Consider the following 10,821-nt stretch of genomic DNA (forward strand, 5'->3'; position numbering starts at 1 on the left):
CTCACTGAATGGCCTACCTCTACTCCCATGTCTTATGGTCTTAAGCTATTTGATTCATTATTCTTGCATCATTATTCATTAAGATCATAGCTGACCTGATTTTCTTTTTTCTCTGTCCCCAAAAGCCCTTAAGCCCCTTGTTGATCAAAAAACTATCCAACTTGGCCTTGAGTACATTTAGTGACTCAGACTCCACTGCTTTTCAGGGAAGAGAATTATAACAACTAACAGTCTGAGAGAAGAGTTTTTTCTTCTCTTTTTTTTAAATGGGAGACTGTTTTTATTTTTAGACTGTACCTGCAGTTCTAGATTCCATCCTGAGGAGAAGCATGCTCAGCATCATTCCTGTCAAATGCCACCACAATGTTGTAGATATTTTCTAATCAATCTGTTCAGATATTGTTACACATCTGTTGTCAGGTGGGACTTGAACCTGGGCCTCTTGCTCAAGACTCTGCTGCCCTCTGCATAGGCTGTAGGATGTTTGAATAAGATCAAATCTCATTTTTCTAAACTTTAATAATAAAAGGCCCACTCGCTCACTCTTTCCTTATACGAGAAGCTGTTTTTTCCCCCAGAAATTAGCCTAGTGAACCTTTTGAACTGCTTCCAGTACAAGTACAGTGGAAGTCCATTATTGTACAGATGTTAATAGGTCCAAATACCAAAGCCATATTACAATTAAACTGCATAATAACAAACCTCTAACTCCTGTTTTCCTTTGTTTTTATTTGACAATTTGAAGATTTAAAGATTTACCTTTTTTTGGAGCCAGGAGGGTCCTGCTTTATGTGAATCAGGGAATATTGAATCACAATATAATGGACTTACTCTGCATGTCTCTCCTTTATATCGCAATTTTACGTAGTGCTGTAGGGAAGTCTCATAAATGTCTTGTACAGTTGTCTTGGACTTCCCCACTTTTAAACTCCATTCCCTATTCAATATTGACCAACTTTCCCAATTACTTGCTGTAACTCCATGCTAACCTTTTATGATTCATATAACCCAGAGCCTCCTGTACCACAACATTCTATAGTCTCTATTTAAATAATAATTTGCTTTTCTTTTACTTTTGCCAAAATGGGCAACCTCTCAGTTCCCTATATGCTCCTGCAAATTTAAACGCGTTCATTTAACCTGTCTATATCCCTTTACAGACTTTGTATCCTCCTCACAACTTGCTTCCCTACCTTTCTTACAGCTATCAACAAATTTGGCTACAATCAGTTGATCCCTTTAGTACAGTAAACAATTTTTCAGTCTTTACATGCATTTTGACTTTTCAGTTTATGTCACAGAAAGGTGCTTAATGAAACAGTGAAAAAGCTTTGTTTCAATTCTGATTTAAAAGTTTGGTGGTGAGACCTTGGAGAAATCAGAGGAGCCCGTGTTTCTCAGGATGTGGAGCATGGAGTCTACTCACAACTACGAAAACAACAGTCACGAGACAACGGTCTTTGTTTGTCCGGGTGCAACTTTTTTTGAAGTGGAGTTTGATGAAAAATGTGAAACAGAAAAAAGGTATTGTTCAATTTTAAACAAAGGTCTCCCTGGAGATTCTACCTGTGATATTCTGAGGAGTGATTTTATTTTTAGTTGTGCAGTGGGAAGAGAGAGAGAACAAGAGAAAACACAGATTGGTGTACTTCAGTCCTCCTTTACAGGAAAATCAGGAAGCTTTAAAGAAGGGGATAGGAAAAGCCTAAGGGAAAAAGACTGAATCTGTTTTCGTCTCTAATCTGCTGTGCCTGCTTCTTCATGCCCTTCAATCGGTGTTATAGAATGGCCTCTTCCATTGCTGTAACCATTCAGCCTTTCATGTCATGCTGGATCTTTGTGTAAGACCACCTCACCTAATCTCACTCCCATGCTTTTTCTCTGTAATCTTCGATTTTTCTTCCCCTTCAAATAATTGTCCAGTTCTCTTCCAGAGATTTCAATTAAATCTGCCTATACCGTGCTGTCCTTCCAGATTCCAACCACTCACTTTACAAAACTGTTCTTCCTCATTTTGCAGGTATTGAGTTTGTTAATCACTGTGCCAATCAGAACAGCTTCTCCGTATCTTCTATGTTCAGAATCCTCATAATTTTGAGGAACTCTATCAACTTGCTCTTAATTTTCTCTAATCTATCCAGTTAACTGAAGTTCCTTATCCCTGGAGCCATTCCTCTGGATCTGTGGGCAAAGAATTAGCCAGCGTATTATATTGTGGGAAAACGTATAATTGTCCATTTTGGCAGGTAGAATGAAAATAAAGCATGATACAGTAAATGGTGAGAAGTTACAGAGCTCTGAGATGCAAAGGGATCCGAGTGTCCTCGTGCATGAATCACAAGGTTAATATGCAGGTCCAGCAAGTAATTAGGAAAGCTAATGGAAGGTTATTGTATATCACAAGGGGAATTAAATATAAGAGTAGGGAGGTTATGCTTCAGCTATGCAGTGCTTGCTGAGACTGTACCTAGTTGTGTATAGTATTGTCAGCGAGGGTGTAAATATTTTAGAGACACTACAAAGATGGTTTACCAGACTATCTGGAATGAGGGTTGACTAATGAGAAAAGGCTAGGCAAGCTTGTATCTCTAGAGTTTGGAACCGTAAGAGACAATTGAATTGAAAAATGTAAGATCCTGAGGAGCCTTGATAGGGCCAATATGGAGAGGTTGTTTCCTCTTGTGGGAGAATCTGGAACTAGGGGTCACTTTTTACAAGTCAGAGGTCACTGGTTTAAAACTGGAATGTGAGGGTTATGAGTCCTTGGACCCCTTTCTGAAAAGGTGGCAGAAGCAGAGTCCTTGAAATTTTTTAAGGCAGAGCTAAATAGGCTCTTGTTAAGCAAAAGATGAAAGGTTATTGGGCAGGCAGGAATGTTGATTTGAAGAACCAAGCAAATCAGCCCTGATCTTTCTCAATGGCAGAACAGGGTTGAGGGGCTAAATGGCCTACTGCTCCTCCTAATTTGTATGTTTGTATAATCAGATTTACACAGACTTATCATACCTTCCTTATTTTGTACACTATACTCCTACTTACTAATCTCTTCTTCGACCTTTCCTGCCAGGTCCAGTGATCTAACCATATATACCCCACATCCATCTGCTTCTCCACCATCTCTTAAAGTTGTACCCTTTACTTTCTTCTGTCCTGTTAGGGCAGCGAACACGCTTTTGATATCTCCTTGTTTCATGGTTGTAATCCAGATTTGTAGTTGAGATGTTTGTTTAGCTGAGTGCTATGATTTATAGGTGGAATGCTTACATTATTATGGAATAATTATATCAATCAGCACCCTTTGTACAACATGACTTGAAACTTTTCAATACCTAAATAGCTCACTTGTAAAACTTTTCTCAAAGGTATGATTATTTGGAATTTACGGACTCTAGAGGAGTGAAAGTGCGCTACGATGGAAAGGTTGGAACAGAGAAATGGCCAAAGGTAAGAATTTTCCCAACAGGTTTTGTTTCTCAATGACCGTATTGTATACTGCACATTTGCTTGTAGGAATGGGAAATCTTGGCCTTCAAACATTACACTGGGACTTGATTATCTAATTTAGGACAAGACTTTGGGTTGTGATGCAATGATTCTTTTATTATTGGAGGGACCAGCGATTAGATGAAATACAAAATCTGTGTCCTGTTACTTTGGTAGATGTAGATCTTAAAGTCCTTTTAGAGCTGTACATTCTCATTGACATGCCTTCCTGTACATTAAAGAGCTATACAATGGCAAGTAATTCATCCACGGTACTCACATTAATGTGAAATCTTTGGAATCCACACTTGTCATTTATTCTGTTTGCAGCAACTGAGTTAAATTTTTTTCTGCCCATTGCTGAAGGACAGTAGTATCTGACAGGCTTGTGATTTAGGCACATATAATCATTCAACAAAATCCAAGTACGTCGTAGGATCCCCACAGTGTGGAAGCAGGCCATTCAGCCCATCAAGTCCACACTGACCCTCTGAAGACCATCCCACCCAGGCCCTTACCTCATGCAACTAAGAAGATAATTTATTGTGAGATTCCTTTTGTCCACTAATATTTGAAAATGACGATTGTCTATCCTGGCATATTGTCACTTTGTGCTATCACATACATTGCAAACAGTAGGGAGCATAAATTGCATATGCAACATTACTCCTAAACTATTTAATTTCAGTTCTGGCACATATCCTTGTTTGGGTGTCCTGGAACCTTGAAGATTAATGCAAAATTTTGTTTTGGGCATCCATGTTGGTATAGAATAGAACTGCTAATAAAAATAACAATACAGAGAAGAGGATGGCCTAGTGGTATTATCGCTGGACCGTTAATCCAGAGACCTGAGTAATGTTCTGGTAACCCGGGTTCGAATCCTGCCATGGCAGATGGTAGAATATGAATTCAATAAAAATCTGGAATTATGAGTCTAATGATGACAATGAACCCATTGCCGATTGTCAGAAAAACCACCCATCTGGTTCACTAATGTCCTTTAGGGAAGGAAACTGCCATCCTTACCTGGTCTGGCCTACATGTGAGTCCAGTCCCACAGCAATATGATTGACTCTTAACTGCCCTCTGGGATGGGCAATAAATGCTGGCCCTCCTCTCATGAATGAATAAAGAAAAATCTAATGTACCACTGGTACCTGGGGAAAGTAGCTGAATTCAAGAGTGCTCCAACAAGCAGGAATCATTATCATCCTCATTCCTTTGTGTGGACTCCAGTTCAAAGCTGGAATTTTTAAAAATTATCAGGTGTCTTTGCTTATTAAAATTTTTTTTTAGAAAGAAAAGGTAGTCCTTCAGATCATTTTTTGTGGCTGTAATTGAAGTCTGTATGTTGCTTGAAAATTTTTGTAAGAGGAAATAATTCCTTTGAAAATCCTACCTGTTCCCAATGATCCATCTGGCCCCTGTAGTTCAATCAAGACACCAGTGAGAATATCACAGAAATAGTATTTAATTCTGGCTATGCCTAACGTTCAACGTTGCACCTCTCTTTGCAGTCAGTGACATTTAAATCTGGCCCACGGCTGCAGTTTCTCTTTCACTCTGACAACTGCAACAATGAATGGGGATACAAGTTCATAGCTAAAGCATATGGCCTGCCAGATGTGCGAGTGCCTTGGGTTGCAGATCTACAGCTTCTGGTGTCACGACTGATGGGTTGCCTTGCTTCCCGAGCACTGTCTTTCAATTCAGCCTGCGGTAAGATTCTTTATTTTTTCCAAAGTTGAAAAAGCGTACCTATGGTTCAATCTTAGGTAGTTAACTGGTCATTTGGATGTTGTATCACATTTGAAATTTGCACAGGTTTCATTCCACATGGACTTTGTTGACAGAGAGAGGTGTCCATCCCACCTCTTTTTTTTTTTCAGATTTCAGAAGTGAAAGACTAGTGTCTAGTCCACTGTGGCTCGAGATTCTGCTGTTTCTACCTTCTAATTCTTCATCTGACTTCTTGGGAAAATTTTTCTCAGTACATTCTTTTTTGTGTACATTGTTTTACAGTGTCAACATTCGTACAGGTGGGTATCTTCCCTGCCTGGTACTCTTAGTTTATATTTCTGTTCTTTTGGTTGGATAATACAGTACCTTTATCCCACTACGCTTCTGCCCAGTAATGTAGGTCTATATTGCTGGTGTTTAGCCATTTGCCAATACCTTTATGACTGGACAAACTTATTTTCTAATGAGTATACCAGTTAAGTGAATCGTTAGCTGCTTAACGTGTTTGAAGATTGTTGTGACAGGTGCACTGAGACTGACAGTCAGGGAGGGAAATATAGGCCCTGATGCTTCCCCTGTTAATCTCCCACCACTACCTTTAAACTTGAGCTTCAGCTGAGTCTCTTCGCAATACAGTTTGGGCCCTGTAGAAGAGGGTAGTGCAGCACAGAGGTAAGGCATTCAGGTCATCCAGTCTGCAGTAGTTCTTTCATAGTTGTCCAGTCAGTCCTACCACGGCTCCCCCACTTTTTCCTCCTTTTTTTTATTTTTCCCAAGGTTTTATTCAATTTTCTTTTGAACACTGTAGCCATCACAATATAGGGAGGAGAGTGCATTCCAATTCCTAACCATTGTTATGTAAAATGTTTCCTCATGTGCCCCCGGTTCTTTTCCCAATCCACTTAAGAAATTAAATCTGAGCTGTCCTTCAGCCATTGGAAACTATTTTTATTTATTCTGTTGAAACCCATACTAATCTTATGACCTTCAAATCTTGTTACAGCTCCTTGGCTTTTAGAAGCGCAAACCCAGCTCTTCATTCATCTCTCATATCTGGGAAATCTTTTTTAAATTTTCTATAAAACCTTCACATCCTTCTGGTGCCAAGAAATAGAGCCATTGTCACAGTGAGATTGAACTGTTTTATATGGTTTCAACCAGCCTCATCACTTTCGCGTTCTGTACCTCTCTTTATAAAGCCCATCAGGACTAGAGGTTTCAGTGTGATGTACTTTACAACCCAGAGAATTGCACACAACTTGATTATTCATATTAGGCAACCAGCTCTGCTTCTTAGTGCCTGGCCTTGTGCCTGGGGTCAAAATGATGTTTTTCAAGGGATCCTCTTGATTCTTTCTTGAGGCCTCTTTTTTTTGTTTTTTCAAGATTTTTTTTCATTCTGTCTAGATCAGTTAGTAGGTAGTGCGGTTACATAGTTACAAGAACCCTGAGTTGTCACGCAGGGTATTTGACCTCTCTTAGAATCAGAATTAGAAGAATTCATCACTATCCTTAATTATCAACTCTCTCTTAAACTTAAAGCCACAACTAAAGCCACACAAAGAAATTATTAATTTTCTAGACATGATTGTGTTTAAATTGGGAGAACAGGTATAAGTTAGCAGCAAAGGTTTATGTTTGAAATAACTGATGCACATTTGTGGACTAAACAGAAATCATCCTAAACACAAACATGTTTCCTTTGCATACGCACAAAGGTGGAAGATTTTAAACTAACGCTATTCTATGCACTACATCTCCGATCTCTATCCAGATTTAAGTTTCTCAATTCATGCAATGTTCATTACAGTAGCATCCACAGTACTTTTTTTCCCAAATAGTGGCTCCTGAGCCTATGCCGCCTTAAATGAGAGATTTCACAATGGTTATCAAATTTCTTCATCTTTTTATCCTCCCTCAACCCATTCCCACGTTCTTCCCCTTGCAGCCTGCTCCTCATAATTTGCAGTTTCCTTACTGCTTCCACCTGCTCATGCTCGCAGCTGCCTTCTGATCCTGCTGACCCACAACAATCACAGCAACTTGCTGACAACAACCACCTACATTCCCAGCTGCTCCTCCAATCTCCGACTGATTTTCTTCAGCATTCATGAGTGATATAGGAGCAGTGAGCAAGGGTGAGAGGTAGCCTGTGATTGGAGGAGCATGAGAAACACACCATCCCTGATTGGAGGAGGAACTCTCAGATTCTGATTCCCTCTTGTGTGGGGACAATCTCGCTTTGATGGATCAACACTTGAGAGGGCAGCACTGCTGCCCAAGATGCCTCTGTGATTAACACTGCATCCCTGCTCCTGGCCCCGAGGAACAGCAAATGTTTAAATGTGCATTTCTTTGATCTTTGTCATGCTTTGTGTATTTTGCAGAAAAATCAAAAGCTTATTTATGAAATAATTTTTTTTTAGTAAAGGGAGTTCCTCCTCATAATACTGATAATTAGTAATTTATCTATCTGCTGGTGCAAGAGAGCAACATGTGGGCACATATGTCTCCAAGAGGACCCAATAATCTGCAGTTGAATGATACCTATGGGCACTGCTCAGGCAAGAGTGACCTGGAATGGAGGAATGGGAAATTACCTGGAGCTTGATGGTGTCAAGAGTGGAGCACAGTACACCCTTGTTTATGCTGTGTTCCGAGCTTTGCAATGCGTAGAGTGCATAGACCCTCGAAGGAAGCCTGTAGTAACAGGCAAATAACTGATGGTCACAACAGGATGAAAGGACAGTTGATCACTGCCATTGCCCTCGATTATTCACTCTCCTCTGGAGATGCCCGTGTTATGGTTTCAATGCCTCAAATTTATTCCAGTGCAATTTGCCTGAGGTTTCCTCCTCTGATCCTGACCCAGACAGGGCAAAGGTCAACAGGCCTCCAATCATCTGGGGACCTGCCCATGGAGTAAGCTTGCAAATTTTTGGCTCTGTGTCTTTCTAATTCAAGATCAAAATGCAGCAAGGAGTAGAAGAAGCAGTGAGAGCCTTCTTGTAGGATTAAAGCAGTAATTGTGTCAACCGTGTTACTTCTTTTATGCAACAGTCTCGTTTATATGTTGAAATCCTTTAGAAATCATTTTGATTAAGTTCTGATCTTGATGCAGAAATCTTGCTGATCATGGCCTTTACTAGCAGGTAGCCCCCTTGTTTCCAAATCAGATGGTCATGAGTACAAGTCCTACTCTAGAGACACAAGCATGTAGAAATGGGCTGACACTTCAGCACCATACTGAGACTGTTATATTGTCAGCAGTGCCATCTTTTGCATGAGGCTGCGGTTCTGTCAGAGGTCCTATGTAAAGAACCCAATTTATTAATCCACGTAGACAAGGTAACTTGTCACAACCAGCATTTCTCCCAACAGTACAGAAGTGACTGCTTCACTTCATTGACTTGAAACAGCTTTGGTTTGTAGAGTTCAAAAAATGGGTAAATGTATGATATGTCTTCATTTATGTTCATTTGATAATTGAATCACTTCACCCAGCAATTACTCGATGTTACTAAAGACATTTTCATCATGCATCCCTTTATTTTTGAAGGATTACTTCCGGCTGTTGAGTTACGTGTGGAGAAGGTTGCATCTGTTGTTGAGTGTCATCTCTGGAAACCCATCTTGAGACACGGAACATGTCCATGTCCAGAGGGAGCATTAGACAGCACACCATCACAAGAAATGGTAAAGATGAATTAAACTGTAGTTTTGTTGAAACTGAGAAAATATTAACCTGAAATCTTAGCCATAGTCTTAGATAAAATTGCTACCATGACTAAATCAGGGTTGGAGAGTTCACTGTTTCTAAAATCTTAACTTCTGTCCTTTAGTTTGATGTTTTTTGTAACTGACACAGGCTCAACATTGGCAAAGTAGGATTCATTGTCCCTAATCATTTGGAGCTTATCTCAGAATGTAGGACTGGAGTGACATGTAGGCATTCTGCAAATTAGCCAATGTATTGAGCTCAATTTGGCAACTTGCTATGGTGGGATTTAGACTGCATGCACTGAACTGCTTAACCAGTTCCATAATCAGTACACACTATACCCTAAATTAGAGAGTATAGTATATCAGAAAGATGCAATCAAAATCCTACTGACATCTGACATGAGATATTTATTTTTTGCTTTTTGAAGGTTTGTTTAATTATTTGTTTAGTAATGTTAATGTCTATGAGAAGAATGATGGAGAAGTAATATCTAATTGTCATTGGGAATATAGTTTATAACTTTAGAAGCATTTCACTTCTTTGAAAGCAGTGTGAGTCACCTTGAAAAGATCAAGCTTATTCACAGGAGAAATTTGCACAAATGTCAGACAACATATATTGAAGAAACTTGAAAATAGAGTTTAGTGAGAATCTGAGGATAGAGGTGTTTTCTGAGCAGGGGAGCAGATTTTGAAAAGGTGACTGAAGAGATGAAACTGTTTGCTTTGGCGACCAAGAAGAGATGCTGGGTGGGTCAGTAATGGGAATGTGGCTGTCTGAGTTACAGCTGAAGTGGGCCTGGAGGGGGTGCGGAGTTTGAGAGTGAAAGTAGACAGATAAGGGTTTAGGTTTAGACTCAAGTGGGAAGTGTTTAGAGAACTTTTGGCTTTTGCATGGATTAGAGGCTTGTAGTGGAGTTAGCTGAATGAATTGTTTATCTTAGTGATGAATGAATCCTGTTTGAGGTGAAATTGGAAAAGTAGTGGAAGAGGCATTTAAGGAGCAGATTTAGAGTTCTTCAGGTAAGGATCATACAACCTTTTTACTAAATTAAAGTTTTACATTTCTTAAAGCAGGATGTAATTTTGGTTTACTCCTCTACACCACAATTTCTAAGCAAAAGTAGTTTCTGCAATCAGTGTCCAATGGAAATAACTCTTTTTGCACTTTCTCTATTGTGTATTATAGACCAAGAATGATGTTCATAAGTTCCTGATTCAGATTGCTACCTGGGATCCTTCTCAAGAGGATTTCTCTGACACTCAGTCCGATCTAATTAAGAGACTTATAAGCCTATGCAAGAAACAGTTGGCAAAGTCGGATGTAGTTGGTGGATTTGGTCTTGGGTCAAAAGTTGATCAAGCTGTGAACTCAGTCTTTGCTTCCATGATGTACCACTGCCCTGATCTTCACAGTGCACTGAGAACTTATGGTAAATTCTACTTCTTGGTTAAAATTATTAAAAATTAATAAATATATTTAGTTTTGAGTTCATGTGTTGCATTATAAAAGGAATCCCTGGAAATGTTTAAATGTCACCAAATTTTCATGGGCTTCTCGAGCTGTTCCATTAGCCATCTAACGTAATTTGTACAAATTGTGATGTGTCTTTGAGGAAGAAATGGAAACCAGTAGCATAAACTGCTCATCTTGTAACTCACTTGCTGAAATGCTGTGGATGTACCACAATTGTCTTGTGTCAATAAATTGCAAGAGGTGCCTGGAGGCCCACGTACAGTTCTTGACATTCTACATTTGGTTTGTGTCAGGAAGTAATCAATCTTCCTGATCTAACTTCTGACACAATGAAACTGTCTTCTGATTCTGCTCTGCGCTGCAGCCGGCGCCTGAACGGCCCCCTGCTCTGCGCT

At 39.6% G+C, this 10,821-nt stretch overlaps 1 protein-coding gene across 1 annotated transcript in view; it reads left to right on the forward strand.

Annotated features, from left to right (window-relative positions):
- zzef1 (zinc finger, ZZ-type with EF hand domain 1) overlaps nt 1–10,821 on the forward strand; it is a 190,136-nt gene that overhangs the window by 90,072 nt on the left and 89,243 nt on the right. The window contains exons 22-26 of the mRNA XM_048612408.1: nt 1,355–1,524; nt 3,363–3,444; nt 5,004–5,205; nt 8,786–8,922; nt 10,139–10,382. Of these exons, the coding sequence (XP_048468365.1) occupies nt 1,355–1,524; nt 3,363–3,444; nt 5,004–5,205; nt 8,786–8,922; nt 10,139–10,382 (835 nt within the window). The remainder of the gene's footprint in view (nt 1–1,354; nt 1,525–3,362; nt 3,445–5,003; nt 5,206–8,785; nt 8,923–10,138; nt 10,383–10,821) is intronic.

This window comes from Rhincodon typus, chromosome 26, assembly GCF_021869965.1.
Source record: "Rhincodon typus isolate 14 chromosome 26, sRhiTyp1.1, whole genome shotgun sequence".
Taxonomy (NCBI): Eukaryota; Metazoa; Chordata; class Chondrichthyes; order Orectolobiformes; family Rhincodontidae; genus Rhincodon; species Rhincodon typus.